The sequence below is a fragment of the Priapulus caudatus genome, unplaced genomic scaffold (assembly GCF_000485595.1).
Source record: "Priapulus caudatus unplaced genomic scaffold, Priapulus_caudatus-5.0.1 Scaffold188, whole genome shotgun sequence".
Lineage (NCBI taxonomy): Eukaryota > Metazoa > Priapulida > Priapulimorpha > Priapulimorphida > Priapulidae > Priapulus > Priapulus caudatus.
The window spans coordinates 370,884-389,147 of record NW_014577249.1 but is presented as its reverse complement, the minus strand read 5'-3'; the positions used below and the strand labels follow the sequence as shown (position 1 = coordinate 389,147).

General features: G+C 39.8%; 3 protein-coding genes across 5 annotated transcripts in view; 2 read left to right on the top strand and 1 right to left on the bottom strand.

The window, feature by feature from the left end:
- Positions 1-6,929, top strand: part of LOC106806989 (transmembrane protein adipocyte-associated 1 homolog) — a 12,927-nt gene extending 5,998 nt beyond the window's left edge. The window contains exons 5-10 of the mRNA XM_014809185.1: positions 240-509; positions 665-725; positions 1,194-1,296; positions 1,443-1,523; positions 4,383-4,579; positions 5,059-6,929. Of these exons, the coding sequence (XP_014664671.1) occupies positions 240-509; positions 665-725; positions 1,194-1,296; positions 1,443-1,523; positions 4,383-4,579; positions 5,059-5,210 (864 nt within the window). The 3' untranslated portion in view covers positions 5,211-6,929. The remainder of the gene's footprint in view (positions 1-239; positions 510-664; positions 726-1,193; positions 1,297-1,442; positions 1,524-4,382; positions 4,580-5,058) is intronic.
- Positions 6,930-9,612: 2,683 nt separating this feature from the next.
- On the bottom strand, positions 9,613-16,069 carry LOC106806981 (ER membrane protein complex subunit 3-like). Its single transcript, XM_014809175.1, has 6 exons — positions 15,880-16,069; positions 14,333-14,484; positions 12,172-12,276; positions 11,168-11,249; positions 10,597-10,702; positions 9,613-10,187 (listed from the first exon to the last, which is right to left on the bottom strand). The coding sequence occupies exons 1-6, from the start codon at positions 16,026-16,028 to the stop codon at positions 10,008-10,010; spliced, it is 774 nt and encodes a 257-aa protein (XP_014664661.1). The 5' UTR covers positions 16,029-16,069; the 3' UTR covers positions 9,613-10,007.
- A 2-nt stretch (positions 16,070-16,071) lies between these two features.
- LOC106806979 (17-beta-hydroxysteroid dehydrogenase 14-like) overlaps positions 16,072-18,264 on the top strand; it is a 17,338-nt gene continuing 15,145 nt past the window's right edge. Inside the window, exon 1 of one of the 3 annotated variants that reach the window (XM_014809174.1) lies at positions 16,072-16,148. The gene's annotated coding sequence lies outside the window, so the exon portion shown is untranslated. Of the gene's footprint in view, positions 16,193-18,264 lie in introns of all 3 variants that reach the window. The other 2 variants (XM_014809173.1, XM_014809172.1) reach the window with 2 other exon arrangements.

The following is an 18,264-nucleotide window of genomic DNA, read 5'->3' as shown; positions in this document are numbered from 1 at the left end:
CCACCCCCTCCCCCTACCCTCCATCTGCGATAGTGGGCGTGTCCTAACAATGATGTGTACGCAACTGCGTGTCTGCATATCTGCGCGTAACAAATGTGGTACTACGCACGACTGAAATTTTACGTATATAATCGTAGCAACAGACCTCAGATGAGCCCAGACGCTTTGCGGCTCTTGTTCACTTTGCTCTGATATAAACGTGATCTGAGCTTGAATGTTTTGGAACTCGTTTGTTGCAGGTTTTGTGGCTGATCCTCAGATTATTCTTGCTGTCGACTGAGATGAGTGTGGTAACATTTGGCATGGCATTTGGTCATCTGGACAGCAAGACGAGTATCCGCCGTGTGCTTATCTGTACCTCCACAATCTCGCTCATCTATTCTGGCACGCAGGGGGCGCTGGAGTTTGTCAACCCAGATGACAGTTTCCACATTGATGCAAAAAACTACGATCTGTTTGGCCATGGAGGAATGCTGTTTTGGTTTATTAGTTCAATTTTCTTCTCTGTGGTAAGTGGTGTGGATTTTGTCTGCTTTTACATGCGTGTGTATTGGTAAAAAAATGTATTTAGCAGTAGTTCTACTTATTCTACTAACCACTCTGTACTATATATATACAACCATGATATTTGACATTTAGGACTGCATGGATTTTTTACTTGTAGATTTACTCTGTGATAGACTTACTGCCATGGACACCAGTCTCATACAGACTTGCTCTACCGAGTAAGTATATAAACTACAAGTGGGCAATTTATTGTCATTATTATTATTATTAAATCTTTATTGCATGTAATTCAAATACAAGTACATGTACTGAAGACAGTCTTTTTCATATAGAAAAAGTCTGATAAATGCAATAGTGTTCAACAGTTAAAATAATAAAATTTCTGAGTGATACAGTACAAAACAGTGCTATACAACAGGAAGGAAAAATTTATAATAAAAAAGTCAGCATATACTGTACAAGTTCATACTGTACTATTCACTAAGTCAAGTGAATTAACAGGAAATTATGAGTACTATTGTTTTATTTTATGCATTGTAGAAAGTATGTAGTCAAAAGTGGAAAATGCATTGCAGGGATGCATCCACATTTTTCTGTGATGATACATAAGTGGGCCACACATCTGTCTAGACCTCGATAAACATGCATAGACGGATATTTAAATGTGCTCTGTTATTTTGTTACAGCTAAGAAGTCATTCTACTTGTACTGCTTGTTCCTGGCATTTCTCAATCTAGTACAGGCAGTTGGTAGTGGGATGCTCTTCTACAAAGTTCAACCAGGAATGTGGTGAGTTGCGACAACCGTGCATGACTTAAAGGCCACCGCACACTAGAACAGCAGTTCTTAACCAATTTAACAACCAACCAGTTCTTAATCAAGCGATGCTTGATAGGAAAGTACCTCATACTAAAAATAACGTGTTTTTTTCCCAGTATTGTAGATTTGACAACATACATCTACTTCACAGTCTTTACTCCATTAGTCTACAGAACATTCCTCAGCGACTTCTTTGGGTAAGTGCTCAGATATTTGTAGGGTAAACCATAGGGTTACTCCGGTTATATAATCACGCATGCCCACGTACACACACCCACACTCCTATAACAGGCCTCAAAATACACGGGAGGGCAAAGGACGAATCGCCCGGGAATCTTAAAAGTCGCCCCCCAAAAAAAAATTACGAGTGCGATTTTTGTTTGAAGAGGATACAAAATCGCCCCAGTAATATTTTTCCGTGATTGTAACATTATGATGTGACAGTGACGGCCGTGAGTTTAGTTTTCCTTTTACAACTTTCAAATCGGAAAATGAATTGCCGAGTTGCTGTCCTTCACAGGAAGGAAAAAAAGTCACGATCAACTGCAAACATGGCGTGTGTTCAGCGAACGAGCTTGGCACTCGCCCGCTCGCCAATGTGACTGTGTATACGTACGTGTCTGGGGCGGCATATAGATTGATGTACGGGGGGGGGGGGGGGGTTGATTGTTTAAAAGTCGCGTGGGGCACGTTCTTTATAGGGGGGTGGGCACTGCTGGGATCAGAGGACGACAGCAAAATTCTTTCCTGGAATTGAGGAAAAAGCTGCAATCAGGAATGACACACAATGAGCATGCCGGCACGCAATAATAAACGTGTGAATTTCATTACGATTTTCCATGTATATATTGTAAGATCAGGACTGTATAATATCGATATATATCTCTATATATAATATATATATATCTATCTATATATATATATATATATATATATACCTATCTATCTATCTATCTATCTATCTATCTATCTATCTATCTATCTATCTCTATATATTTATATATCTATCTATATAGTATAGATCTCTATATTAAGCGTGGCTTATGTCGGGCTTGTGAGCCGACTCGACTGGAAGCAACTGGATTTCGAGCAACTGGAAGCGATCGGCAGCGACTAGTTCCGTCCAGTTGCCCACTGTTCTATTCCGAGCAACTAGTGCAGGTGTAGTGGCGGCCAGTCGCAGGCAGTCACGTTGCAGTCGACCGACCTAAGCACTGCAGTCACAGTGAATTGCAGCCAGTTGCTTCCAGTCGAGTCGGCTCGCAAGCCCGACATAAGCGCCCCTTTATACACTCCTGGTAATATAATATGCACTGAACCAAAAGTAGACCTTAATTAGATTGCAAGAAAATTTTTGACAGATCCGAAAATAATTAAGCGTCGAGGCCTATACGTGTTAGCTATTCAGTTGGCAGATAGATTAACTTATTAATCACAGTACTTTGCCTTGGTGTCCCCAAAGATTAAAATACTCAACTCAAAAGGGATATTTTTGTAATGAAGATTGTTTAATAATGCTGCCTCACGATGCAGGAAATTGCATCTAAGACTAAGAGGTGTAATTTTAACATACAAAATCTGGGGGAGGGCACCGCACCCCCCTAATCAGGGACCTCATCCCAAACCCATGCATATGCATGCAGCTGCAGTGTGCACTGTCACAGTGGTAAACATCGATCCTCCTTGGATCGTAAGACACTCCACTATTTGCGCTATTCGTAATAGACAGTGTTTCACAGGCATACATACTACAGCCCAATACGTATTGGGCTGTAGTCACTCAGGAGTCAGGACTCACAATTCACAAACACCTTTGCAATCCATCACTCCAAATTAGCTCAAAAACAAACAAACAAAAATAACACAAATAAATGTAAAAATACTACACATCAATTTACATTCAGTTTTAGAGAGTAAAGGAACATTAAACAGTGCTATGCACATATGTATTACAGTTATTGAGGGGCAGGATACAAACTACTAACTCTAAATTTATGTAATTTTATGTGACAAAAAGTAGCCCCCAGAAGCACAAAAAGAGCCTCTTTTTATTGGGGGGTTGGGAAAAAGAGCCCCCGAAAAAAAATATTAAGGATACTCTCCACCTTTTGCACGGGTATTGCTCTAATGAAGATTAAACGTTTATTGACAAATGAATCGAATTAATTACTTATTTACAGCAATATGTTACCATTAAAACGAGTGTAAAATTAAATTATTCCGAGTAATCACAGAGAAATATCCATTTATACATCGACTACAAAGTTAGAAATTGGAACGGAGAAATCAGCGTTTTTCTATTTTTCACAATGATTGACCGCCTGTGTGAAAAATGGGTGAACGTATGTGAAATATCTAATGTTAGTACTTACTGCGACATATCCATGACTAACTGACACCATTAAATTGGTAAAATGTTCCATGCACCTTGAGAAATTCTGAGAAATTACGAGGTGACAAACGCAATTTCATGCAAAATGGCGCGAACCCGCCTATTGCTTGACGTCACTGTCAACAAACGTGCGCCTTATGTAAGGTGTGTTGCGAGGTGTGCAGAGAACTATTTTAAGCTCTTGTGTTATACTTGTTGGATCAGGGTAGTATAGTACAGCTGTAGCAGGGTTGATGTTGATGGATACTGGCTGGCGTGAATATATTGTAACCCTGGTTGTATCATGTCTCTGACGTCATCATGACGTCAGCCGCGGCTCACTAAACATGTACGCGGGCAATCAAAACGCTCTGACAGTTCACATGTACCTATATATGGAGAAATGAGCATGTACACAGGTGGCACATAGTGTTAGCCATCGAATAAAGTTGAAAATGAAAAGTCGGTAAAAAATTTTTCTAAAACCTTGAGAGTATCCTTAATTTGAGGCCTGTCGTATACCCATCTTTCAGTATGTCTTATCACTCAAGGGTGTGTTTCTTCAAGAAAGGTATCTTCGTATATCAGTGGTACGGCCAGAGACATATACTTAGATTCACTATGAAGAATAATGTTCTAAATTATGGACACATAACCGACGTTTCTTGTGACGTCTATCTTACAGGTCCACGCCGCCACCTACAATCCTTTTCTCCTACAAGGCCCAGCAGGACGAACTGGCTGAAGATGATACAGTGAGCCTACCACAGCATTCTTACTCCTCTACTAAGACCGACTCTGACATCATTTTCCACGGGAACTCAGCCATGTATGAAAGCACTCATTTTGACGTACATGGCAGTCCGTCTCTGCAATATGATGGTAATTTTGGTTAAAGTTAAATTACATTCACTTAGTAATACCAGGGGTTAATAATGACAAATTTGTCATATATCAACCCCTGGTAATACAAGTCTCTGTGTTTCTGATTGTGTGTCTGATTTGGGCGATCAGTTTAAAGCTATGGCGGACACGATAAGTCAACGTTCACTAGCTCAAACAGTAGTACAGTCAATCATTTGAGGCTATGGTTATTGCGATCTAAACCAAGTATTTGTGTTGGTTTTTTGACAGTTCTCCACATTCTTTCTTACACACTCATCCAGTGCTAAATTTACTTACCTCATGCGTATCACTCAAGACAAATTAGTGCATCTGGCTGCCCACTGTTGAACAATATTAATTGACAACACTTGATGCATTAATGTAATTAATGCTAGTTCAGATATGTTATTACTTGCCAGTGTTGATCATTATAATATCATCATTACACTTAAAATATAATAACCTACGCTTTCTAGATGCAGATGGTTTCCACAGCAGTGTACTCCTGACACGGAGTCTGCACGAGGGAATCGGGAGCATAAACGCATCCATGGAAGCAAGCGTGGGTGAGAGTACACATCGGAGACGTAGCAGTGATCCTGTAACACCTACTGTGGTGCACACGTGATTGTAAGTTGGCCCAGATCGTCCGGGAGTTTTGTCGATGAACATTTTTAGCGCGATGGCATCAAGATCTGTATTATCTCCTGAAAGGGTGTGCCGTGGATCGATACACGTTAAACTTCTACACGTGCACCACATATTAGACTTGTACTTATGAGATCGAATCACACAGGTACGACGTATTCATAAGTATAAATCGCACTTGACTTGGTATGCATTCATGTGCATGAAACACACTGGACATGAATCAATCCATAATGATAAGAAGTTTCATGATAACTGCAGGAGTTTAGCCTCATTTGTCAGTCGCACTGATTGTATTCATATACATAAGTATTACATTGAGAAATTATCATGTTACATAAATTAATTGCAATAATGTTTGCACTGAATATGAATTCATTCGCATAGATGAATAGCTAAGCACTGAATATGTATTCGTATGCAAATTTGTGAAACACAGAATGTGTTCATGTGCATGGCCTACATTAAACCCCAAATATGTCTACAGGAATTACTCATATATAGCTAAAGACTTCGGTTGAACATTGGAAATGCAGAATATCTTCTCAAATGCTATAATGAATAATATTTATGTAAAAGAATATAATTAATATATCTTGATTTCCACTTTAGATTAGTTGGCAATGCAAACATAATTAAATTGTATTTTGCTTGGCACAATTCCTAGCATTGATACTCGAGCCATCGAGTAGTGGAATTATTCCAATACTATTGGTGAGGTAGGTTATTGGTACACTTCTGCATACACTTGTACATGTAGTCAATTTCTTAACTGGTTTTATAAGCACTCATATTGTTTGAATTAAAGCCGGCCTTAGGTCGGCCTTGCGACGCAACGCGATTGCCTGTGACTGATTTTATGCAACTGGTTGCAACTCGGTGCGACGATCGCATCGCAGGGACAGTTCGACCTAAGCACTCCTGCGACTGCCAGCGACGAGTCTGCGATGCTCAGCGACTGGAAAGTGGTCAGTCACAGCGAGTCGCGCATGTACTACTTTAGCGACGCGGCACGACTAGCTTCCACCTGTCGCTTGCATTGTTTTACCCGACATTAGCTGCCTTGCGATCGCTGCGACGAGATTCGAATGTATAATGAACAATGCATAAAATCGAACAATGCGAATGAAACAATGCATATAACCATGTACACAACATGCACACAGCAACAAGTCATGTAAAGTAAACTCATTTAGATGCGCGATCTATAGGCGATCATCGCTTTGCCTTAAGCGCCTTCTGCGACTGCCTGCGACTGCTAGTGTCAGTCCCTGCTCGTCGCGTCGTGCAGCATTCAATCGCAATCTGACCTAAGGCTGGCTTTAGAGAATGTATTGATTTGGTCTTAGTTGTCTGCATGTTAGGGGCATAAAAAACAATTTACATGCAAGGGGTTTATTCAGCTGCCATTTTGGTGCACTGATTTTTCAAAAAAGATGTAGTTTTTTTACTTTTCAAATAGGAATTGTGCCTAAAATAGAAAATTCAAATGCATGTTATTAATTTGGTATTGTCTGTAAACTGTTACAAGAAGGGTATATATGACAATTAATTTATAGTCAGTTTTCTGCACATTGCAGATGAATGAAGATCTATACATTTGCAAGTTTAACCATCAGTGAACGGTTACAGCCCTATAGACCGAAGGTCCGATAGACCGAAGGCCCGATAGACCGAAGGTTTATTCGAATACTCAGTGGCTACACGTCCGGAATCGGTCGCCTAGCCTCAGGCTACGCATCCGGACATCCACTAATGCCGTATTCGAAGGAGAATATGCCGCACATCCACCGATGCCACTATAAACCATATATATGCCCTAATCCTAACCCTAACTCTAACTCTAACCCTTTGCAACATTCGGTGTATCGGACCTTCGGTCTCTCGGACCTTTGGTCTATAGGGCTGCCCCCTCAGTGAACACCTCTAGAACGTACTGGTTTCAGATTTATATGAAATTGCAGTGGCTGTTTACTGAATCAGTGAATGTGTATGGCTAGGCTATAAGGAAAGGAGCGATGCCCATTTCTTTATTTGGCCATACGACAAGAAATTATATTGGGTATATTATTATATCATTCCCCTCTAGCCATGGCTAGAAGTACATAGAGATTGTAAATGTGTAAAAAATCGTCAGAATTTGAAAGGCTAAAAATCTATATGCTGTATTGCAGAACATCTACATGTACTTCAAGGTTTGACTAGAATGCAAGTCATTAGGGTATATGGAAAAAAAATTATAATCCTCTTACATCGTGGTATTCTTGCACTTATCTACTCCCCCTGCTACTGAGTGGATTGCGCAAATTGAAATTATGCACCCTGACATTGAAGTAATATCTATCTATCTGTCTGTCTGTCTGTCTGTCTGTCTGTTTGTCTGTCTGTCTATCTATCTATCGATCTATCTACATATATATTCTGTTCATGTGACGAATACACAAGTACAAGTATTTGTGTGTGTGTGTGTGTGTGTGTGTGTGTCTGCGTGTGCGTGTGCGTGCGTGCGTGCGAGTGCGTGTGTGTGTGTGAGCACGCTTGCTAGTGTATATGCATGCGTGCAAGTCTAATTATTACTGTAATTGTATAGATGTTAACACAAGTACACAGAGATCTCAGGTAGACATGCTTTTAGCAAGCCAGCCAAACTGTAGTCGAGGTCATCATTCTAATCATGCAATGTACTCCGTATTCTTCAATGTTGCAACGTAGGTTAAAATTGTAAAACAATGCATATGTATTGAATCTTATCTGATACACAGGGACTTGTAACAAAACAAAAATTACGATCAGGCCGTAATAAAAATATTGTTTGTCTTCCCTCACTCGCCCGACCCGCCAAAAAGGGGCCGATCAAACATTTTTATTGATCTTTCCCATTCTTTTTTTTTACAAATTGTATCACTGTACATCATATAAATCTGTAGGCAATACATTATATCAGAAGTAGATAATAGGGAACAATCTACTTCTGATTATATGTACCAAGTAAAACAAACATTCAACATAAAAGGTATCTCCACACAAGCACACCCGAGTATGTAGACACCATGCTGAATTTGTAAAAAGACCCCTAAAAAAATCAATTTAAGCTTACCTACCTACCCAAACTTTTCGGCCTGGGTCGGGTGAGGGCAAACAAAGAGTTTTTTAATTGTGGCCTCAGTCTACATGATATATACACATGGCATAGGCAGATGAAAATATTTTGACGTAACAAAAGTTATACTATGGTCTGGTGAAATTCTTCACCAATCAGTATGCACAATTTTTCATAGTAAATTATCATCATGAACAGAATGATCTGATATATTCTCATTTATATATGTTCATGGTGCTATGTATATAACGAATATGTAGTTGTTGCCTTCTACCTTATTATTGCTCTCCTTTGTGTCTTTTATCATTTTCAATTACCAATTTGTGATATTTTTCAAGAACAATTCACCTTATTGTGAATTTAACTTGCTTTAAGTTAAATTATAACAAATTGCCTTATTTATGATAGCTGCAGAAAATGTTGCCCAGCTCGGTGTGTTTCATAAATATGTACATTGTTTTTAATCATTTTTCGTGTGTGCGCTTTCGATAGAAGTCAATCATATGCCAGCCACGAAGAACACACTACACAGCGACTTGTTTGTCTGCAATTATCGTGCTAATGTTCTAGATGTTTCTCTCAGTTCATGGCATGTCACGTCATTAGGTTAACCCAGATTAAGCCACCTCTATTTGTGATGAAATTACTTCATAATGCTTTAGTGAACTTGGCAAACAGAATTTTATATTCTCCCCATAATAGTGTATCCATGTTCTAGTGTTTAAACTGAGATAAGCCTAAAAATGAAACTGGTAAAAAGATTATTGGTCAATCCAAGAGGAGTCATTTCATTTGCGACCCGGTGTTCATCATTCTCATCAAGGCCATTTCAACGAAAAGTGATAAATGGCAGTAAAGACACCTTTTTACAAATTTTCTTATTTTTCGTAATCAGAATGGACTTATTTGAAACATTAGGCAACTGGCACATGAGACTTGCCTCTAATGAGCAAAATCATTCTCTAGTATCTAATGATTCTCAATACTTTTAAAAAATGCTTTAAAAAAAATAGTATATTGTGTCTTTACCGCAAAGCCATTCACGGTAAACGGTAATTAATAAAACATTAATTTCATCGTTACATACTTACCCATCCTGTACCCATGGTATATATCTTTACTTTTAAATTATTAATTTTAATACAATTGCCTGTATATTAATTAAAGTAAATAGCAAAATGGCTTCTCATGTCTTTTTTAGATTATAAACTTGAATGCATAAATAAAACGGAATACGTATCCTACTAAACCTGAACATCTAGATATGTTATGTAATTGAATGTACATTTGTTACTCTTCATTAAATTATTTTATTTTTACGATAGTTTATGACATTGGTTATAATGCTATAGTTATGACAACTATATGAAATTGGTTGCTATGTGGACAACTCTGTGACAATAATATTGTAATTAGAATGCTAAATAATAACAACTGATATTGTAAGACTACTAGAGTCCTTAGGAACTCGTTGTAGAGTAAACCAACATTCTTGTTTAAAATACTAGTGAATAAAGACGATACATTACAACAAAGTGATAACATAGGTGTTACAGGACTTGTGCCTGCAGTATTGGGAAATAAAAGCTGGTAGCTAAACTGGTTCTGTGTCTGACATATGCCGTCGAATGCAGGACGTGAGAACATGCTCTTACAACCAGTCTTATTCTTGAATTCTCATTCAAACTTGTTCTTTGTGAAAACAGGCTCTGGATTAATTTGACTAGATGCAATCAGTTGATCCTCAACATTACGCAAAGCCCACTGATGGTCAGTGATCTCCAGTGCCTCCCATTCTGCTTTAAAAGCTGCTTTCGGATCTTGAGGCATGGCCATTGCTGCGCCTGACATCTGGTCCTACAAACAAATCATACATCACCATCTAAGGATATACATTAGCATATACACACATCACTATGTAGGTATGTGTGTCAAGAAATGTGCATACGTGTGGCTCACTATTTTTTATTACGTGTAATTACGATATATTTTACTATTAAACAATGCACTAAAAGTTCATGTGACAATTACATATGATACAGGCAATGAAGGCTTTTAAATTATTTCTGCCAAAAGATAACACAGCGTGTACAGAGGTGGCACCTAGTTCTTAGTCATCGAATAAGAATGCAAATGAAAAATCAATGTAATTTCACATGAAAGCTGTCACAAGAGTGAATCATCAACAGAGTCACGCAAGTGTGCCAGCATCTGCAAAGCTTTTACCCATATGGGTAACCTCAACACATGTCATTAACCAGCATACCTGCATTTGCTTAGTTTGATCTGCCTGGTTATCTTGTCCCAGAATTAGCGTGTACATGCTTCGCAGTCCAAATATGTTGAGAAAATACCAAGACGCAGAGCTTACCCTGTAATAAATATTGCACAGCAGAATATATCATAGTGATATGGGAGTAAATTTTTCCATGTGTAGTTTATCCCTGGTTTTCCAATTTATAGTGTAAAACATTCAAGTATCTTATGTATGTAAGCATGGTTTTAGTATTAAAACGTCACTTTCTCAAGATTATACAGAACTGGTACAAAAATGTTACGCAGGCAGCAATAGGAATTAGTCAAAATGTGTTTCTTCGACATAACCAAGCTCACAGTAGGTATTTAGAAATTTGAGAACTTTCCTCTTTAAAAACAATAACTGATGACTACCATAAAAAATCTGATAACATTTAATCTGATAACAATTAATAACATTTAATCTGATAACATTTAATCTGATAACATTTAATCTGATAACAATTAATAACATTTAATCTGATAACATTTAATCTGATAACATTTAATCTGATAACAATGTAAATAATATTTACTCTTACCATGAGGCATCTAGAGATGCGAGTTCGACTCCTCTTTGGAGCATGGGCTTGAACCTCAGTGTTAACGGGAATGGCACTTTAGCTGAAGGGAAAGACATACTGTATATGCTGTATATTTCGCGGTAGTTTAATTTTCACTAATTTTGTGAACGTGTCCCCGACCACGAATATAACAACACGCGATAATAACAACACGCTGTTCTTCACTGATTCGGGAATTCACCGACCGCGAATTCAAATTAACCATTCGCGAAATTATCCGTCAAGTCTGAATTCGCAAAAATATCTGTACGCGAAAAATATGGCGTATACAGTACCATTTCATGCAAGTATTGAGCTAGTCAAATTGCATATATGAAATTATTAATAACACTACACAGGGGTAGAAATTAACTTTTGAACACAGGAGTCCAACGGACTCCCTACCTTCAAAAAGAAGGAGTCCGCAGTCTGAGGTACAAAAGTAAAGATATTAACAATATTATAAGTTTTATATTTATAATAATTTTAAAGTTCTGGTTGCACGTCTGTCAAATTTTCTTTGGATATTAGCTGAAAAAATACAGTATTTCCACGAGGCCGTGCTCTGGAACGAACTAGGTAGTATGGCAGAATTTTCAGGGAGCCACACGGAATCCTGTATACGTCAAATCGGGGAGTCCGACAGTAAATCTGGGAGTATTTGACTCCGGACTCCCGTTAATTTTGCACCCTGCTTACTACATGAATACTTCATCCAAGCCATCCAAGTTATATGTAGTAAAACCATGCACCACAAACTTTTTAGTATATGCAAAAGATATACAATTGCAGTCACAGTTGAGGGCCAATACCATATCTAAATAATTTCTTAGAGCAAATACAAAATTCCAATTTAGGGTAATTTACATTTATTGGATATTCATTCCTTTCTCCAGGCGATCTTGGGGAAAATTTCCAACCACCTTTCTTACTCCCCAAGAGCTATGCTCCCCTGCTACTAATAGAACACCTAAATGTCTTACTTGTAACAAAACCAGAAAAGGTCCAGTTGATCCAGCCTCCAATGACAATCATCGGTAAAACATTAGTAAGGTTCCCCTTCAACATGTCTGTCATCATGGTTGGGTCTAAATGAATCAATAAACACAAGATAGATTTATGCAACTTTTACTTTAATTTTGCATGAATGTATATAAATTGTTATCAGTGACCCGCATGTCTATTGTGTCTTACGGCACAAGTGTGATTATAAAATGTGATAAATAGCATATAATTACTAGTGTAGCTCCAAGAAACGGTCGTATATCGAAACAAAGTTACGATATCTATTGATGTTAGTCTCCATCTCGTAACCTGGCCAGACTAGTGGTTGGGGGAGAACTGATATCGAAGATGAAGCTGCACAAGTAAGTATAGCTCCTCGCTGGTATTATCTCTGCCGAACTCTTTGGTGAGTTAAATGCTGCACTACTGTACCCAGGGCCCTCGCTACCCACTCGCCAATTCGCCAATGGCGAACAAATTAGTAATCTGGCGATTGAAAGTCTTATTTGGCGAAAAAAGTGACGAACGTGGATTTTTTGGGTTTTTGTATTTTTTTGTATTTTTTGGGTTTTTGGATTTTTTTGGATTTTTTGGATTTTTTGGGTTTTTTGGATTTTGTTGGGTTTTTTTGGATTTCGGATATATCTGCGATCTCTCTCCCTCCCTCCCTCTCTCTGTGGATCCTGCGCTCTATATGCCCATCGTGATTGAACTGTTGTATGCAATGTGACTGTGCCAGGTTAGGAATGAATTGAGAATAAGACAGACATGATATTGCGTATAAATCCAAAAAAATGGAAAATCCAAAAAATCCAAAATCCGAAATGGCTGTGTTATTGTGAATTCATTCCTAACCTGGCACAGTCAGATTGCATAGAAAAGTTAAGGCACTAACAAAATACCCATATATGCTTGTCCACAGACAGACGGACAGACGGACGGACAGAGATCGCAGATATATATATATAGATATACATACATATGTGTGTGTGCGTGCGTGCGTGATTGCGTGCGTATATCATTTTATATGTGCAAAAAATCTGTTTTCAAAACGTCCTAAACTCTGCTTGGGCCCTTTCGTTAGGTTATATTACTTATCCAGAAGACACCAGTTACTAGAGGCGTCCCGCAAAGGAGGCGTTGATCCTGACCGTTACACGTTGCCCCCCCCCCCCTACAACTAGTAGCTATCCCTACACCAACGCAAGTGTAGGGTTTGTCTGAAACGCTTGTGTGTTGGCCAATATACATTATGATTATTACATTTTCTTCACACCCACCTAGTTATTAGTGTTTTCTCAATAGTTTCATAGTTTTGTTCAGAGGCTGCCTGCTGCCGGCAAAAGTACAAAACTTGTGGCGACTATAGGATTCAAATGGAATTAACCCCCTCACTTAATCCCCATAGGAAGAGATTTAACCCTTCAAGTTTTTATTTTTTTGTTTTTTCTCCCTTATTCTTTCCCCTACTCCCATCGACACCTCTCCTCTGCAACTCGATCACTTCCTTTTTATCGTCCTCTGTCTGTGATCTTACGCTTAATATTTGCGTTTATTTTAATTGTTTTTTTTTAATCTTCTTTGTTTTTTGTAAGATGTTAATTTTGTCACTTTCGTCACTCGCCTCACAGAAGACCTCGCTTTTTAGCTCATCTGACATAGTCAGATGCAGCTTGTAGAATCGCTTGATCGTCCGTCCGTCCGGTCGTCCGTACCATCAAAATTGAAGGCCCAGAAGAAGATGTTTGACTTTGAAAAGTGCTATGTCCAGTGGTGTGCTAAAAAAGATAGGAGAATTTTCCTGCCAGCAGTGAAGAAAAAAAATTCAGACAATTTGAATGTCTCTGTCAGTCAGTCAGAGTCATGGTGGTGAATCATAGTGTTAATAAGTGTCTCAGTCATAGACATGTGGTGAATAATAGTTTGTTTGCATTAAATAAGTGTAGTTTTGTACTTCATGCATATAAAAGTTTGTGAAAAAATAAAGAAAAGAAAAATTATTTATCGCCTGTTTGTGCTCATAAAATGTTAGGCTACAAGATGTGGCTAACAGGAATCCAAATTGGCTAATGAAAATTGATTCTGGCTAATTGTTTGGCTACAGAAAAAAAAATCCTAGCTAGGGCCCTGTGTACCTACCTGTCATTGGATTCTGAGCTGGAGCAGCTCTCTTTTGAGTTTTGAAAAATCCAGTTTCCTCATTGTTGAAGAAGTTCTTACGCATCAAAAAGCTTTCTTTTGGAAGGTACTTGCCATTCTCTCGTAACAAACGACTCCGTATCATTGCTTGGCTGCAAAACACAGAAGTTAGTTATAGTTTAGTTAGTTAGATAATGGGTAGTAATAGTACTAGTACTAATGCTGAGAGGGTCTATGTCCCCCAGGGTACTGCCGGAACGTACCCTGGTACTATCTAATATGCCGGACCGTACCTCGCCTACTCTACTATTAAACGAGTCTAGGGAGTCGCCTACGCCTACTCCCTAACCCTATCAGATAGTTACCAGGGTAAGTTCCGGTATACCGGACCGTACCCAGGGTACGTTCCGGCAGTACCCTGGGGGATATAGACCCTATGAGCAATACTAAATAGGCCTAGCCTAATGTGCACCCATATCTGGTGATTTTCATGAATCGGTCGATTCTGGCCTTAAATTCGTTTGTCAATAAGAAGAACCCAGGCTATAGTTATTGAATATTGTAAGTGAATCATGGAACATACGGTAGGCCTGTATCGTAGTATTTGGACGCTCGCTCGAAACTGGACGCTCCTAAGTGCGCATGCACGCAGGTGCCTCTTGTTTTGCAAGGGCGCATGCGCAGCATGCGCAGTAGTCATCTGCGCATCTCGCCCATCGAAAACGGTTGCAATAAACAAACATGGCGGCCAACCACGTCACTCATGGAAACATTTGATTGAAACAATTTGTAATGTAGTAAGTTAGTAAGACTGTGTTATGTGTGTCAGGTTACAAGGCGAAACAAAAAGAAAACAAAAGAGCATGGCTAATATTTCCTACGGCCCTGCAAAACAAGATTAAAACAAAAAGAAACAAGAGAAAAACAAGAGCATGCGCGCATGCGCACTTAGGAGCGTCCAGTTTCGGGCGAGCGTCCAAATACTATGGTTACGGTACAGGCCTACGCTGAGAGGGTCTATGTCCCCCATGGTACTGCCGGAACGTACCCTGCCTGGGTACGGTCCGGTATACCGGAACGTACCCTGGTACCAGAGCATATAAATCAACGTGATACTCACCTAATCGTGTTCACTAGCGCTGAGAGGGTCTATGTCCCCCGGGGTACTGCCGGAACGTACCCTGGGTACGGTCCGGTATATACCGGAACGTACCCTGGTTACTGCGTACCTAATAATAATATGCCGGACCGTACCTCGCCTACTCCACTAACGAGTCTAGGGAGTCGCCTACGCTTACTCCCTAACCCTAACCATATCACTATCAGATAGTTGCCAGGGTACGTTCCGGCAGTACCCTGGGGGACCTAGACCCTATGAAGTATGAGTATGCCTAATGCCTATGACTGAGTATGAACCCTACTCAGCCTCAGGACAATGACATTGGTTTTATTGGGACCCATGTTCTCTATCCTTGAACCGTACTGTTGAGTGTTGTGAAACCATTTCTTTGCGAAATAACTCAAACCTACAACTGAAAATCACCTACCTATCTGTTACTTGTTGTAGCTCTACTTTCTTTGCAGATGAAAAGAGTATCGTCGCATGATGGCGAACAATTCCAATAAGAAATGTTATTATCACAATAGGCAAAACAACCCATAATCTAATATCGGGATCAAGCAATAACTCCGCCATTGCAAATCGCTCGCGCCACGCGTGAACTCGCGGTAGCGGCGGTGATCGCCGGCGTACAGCAGGTGACCGGTCGTATCGGCGTGATTCTGGATTGTCGTCGCAATCTGCAGCAAATCTGCAGTAAGCAGTAAAGCAGCTGCTGTAATCAAAATTAGGCCCTGTAGGTATTACGGGTTGCACAACATATTTAATGATAGTACTATAAGCAGTAGGGATCATTATGCCCCAGTAATGCTGATAGACACGTTGTTTTAAATACGATAACAAAGTTACAAACCCGCCCCCTAGAAACAGGTTTTGTAATCACCTGCGAAACCCTTCATCGGCTTCAAAACTGATAAAAGCACACTAAAAAAATATGGTAAATAAACACGAAATGTTTTTATTACCAAAGTCTTAATGTTTCTCTACTCTCTTTCGCCTATTATTGCCGATAATTTCCTGTAAGTGCCGTTCAAAGGCTCCTCTGCGACACAAGTACACCGCACGCACGCCGCTGTACAAAGAACAACACCAACAACAACAACAACAAGAATAGCTCCTCTATATTCTCTTTGTTATTTGTGCATAGCAGCGTGCGTGCGGCGTACTCATGTGTTGCAGAGGAGCATATGAACGGCATTTACAGGAAGTTATCGGCAATAATAGGCGCAAGGGAGTAGAAAAACATTCAACGCTCCAGCAGCCGGGCACGGTCTTCGATTTCCTAAATGCCCGTCAGTTCCTAACCCTAACCCTAACCCTAACCCTAACCCTTGTTTACTTGAGATAACGCTGAAAATTAAAAACTGCCGGGCATTTAAGAAATCGAAGACCGTGCCCGGCAGCCGTCAGATATATATATGCCAGCTGCCGGGCATATAGCTACTCTGAACATTAAAACTTTGGTAATAATTAAATACATTTCGTGTTTATTTACCATCAGTTCACTATTGAAACGTTCCAATTAAGTGCCTGTGTTCAAAAGGAAAACTTGTTTCTACTTCTACTAGGGTTCCAGTCTAGACCATACAGGGCTCACAAGCCTCACAACTTTGGCGTGAGACTCACGCAATTCAGCACAATCTTACACTCTCACTCACATTTCAGATAGTCCCTGAGAATCTCACGCAATTGCAAGAATCCAGTTTTTCTTCGTTGCATGGAGTGGGTCTAGCCGAACTTTGCCGAAAAACGCAGGACACGAGGCACGGGACTCCTGACATTTAATACTTGTGGCGCACCCAGCGACTGATTTTGCTAATCTGACTGCTGCTGAGGGCATCAAATAGCACCCCATTAAAAAAAAATTTCGTCCCTCCATCCACCCCCCCTTCGGCCTTAGATTTTCTGATTCAAAATAAATCTCACTCATTTTTAGCTCATCTGACATAGTCAGATGTAGCTTGTAGAATCGCATGATTGTCCGTGCGTCCGTGCGTCCGTGCGTTCGTCCGTCCGTCAACAGTTGGGCACAAATCTTAACCGCTCGACGTACGGTCACAATATTGGGGGCGTGGGGGGGTAATCTGAAAACGAGTTGGGATGTCGAAGATGGGGGTCAAAGGTCAAAGGTCAAGAGGTGTAAAAGAAGGGGGAACATTCCCTCCTTAACTTAAGGTATAGGGAGGAAATGCAGAATTGCGGCACAAATCTAAACGGCTCGACCTATAGGCTCGTGATAGTCGGTGTATAGCATCATGGTAGGAAAAGCCATCACTGTGCCGAAATTGGAGGTCACAGGTCAAAGGTCAAGAGGTGTAAAAGAAGGGGGAACATTCCCTCCTTAACTTAAGGTATAGGGAGGAAATGCAGAATTGCGGCACAAATCTAAACGGCTTGACCTATAGGCTCGTGATAGTCGCGTGTACAGCATCATGGTAGGAAAAGCCATCGCTGTGTCGAAATTGGAGGTCACAGGTCAAAGGTCAATGGGTGTAAAAGAACGGGGAACATTCCCTCCTTAACTTAAGGGATAGGGAGGAAATGCAGAATTGCGGCACAAATCTAAACGGCTCGACCTACTAGCTCGTGATAGTCGGTGTATAGCATCATGGGAGGAAAAGCCATCACTGTGCCGAAATTTTGGATACTGTGGTATGTCGTGTTAATTATTTACATAAACCGATATCATACCTTGTAATTACTTTCATCCTACAAGCATATGCTGCCAAATGTTCTGTCAATGAAATGAATACTAATATCATATCTTGTACTTACTATATTATTATCCTACATGTATACTGCCGAATGCCAT

Bases quoted from the DNA above. Each gene is read 5' to 3' on its own strand.
- LOC106806981 (XM_014809175.1), bottom strand. From the start codon at position 16,028: ATGGCGGAGTTATTGCTTGATCCCGATATTAGATTATGGGTTGTTTTG. The intron at 14,485-15,879 runs GTAGGTGATTTT...TGTGTTTTGCAG, and splicing joins CTACAACAAGTAACAGATAG to CCAAGCAATGATACGGAGTC. The intron at 12,277-14,332 runs GTAGGTACACAG...TGATTCATTTAG, and splicing joins AGCTCAGAATCCAATGACAG to ACCCAACCATGATGACAGAC.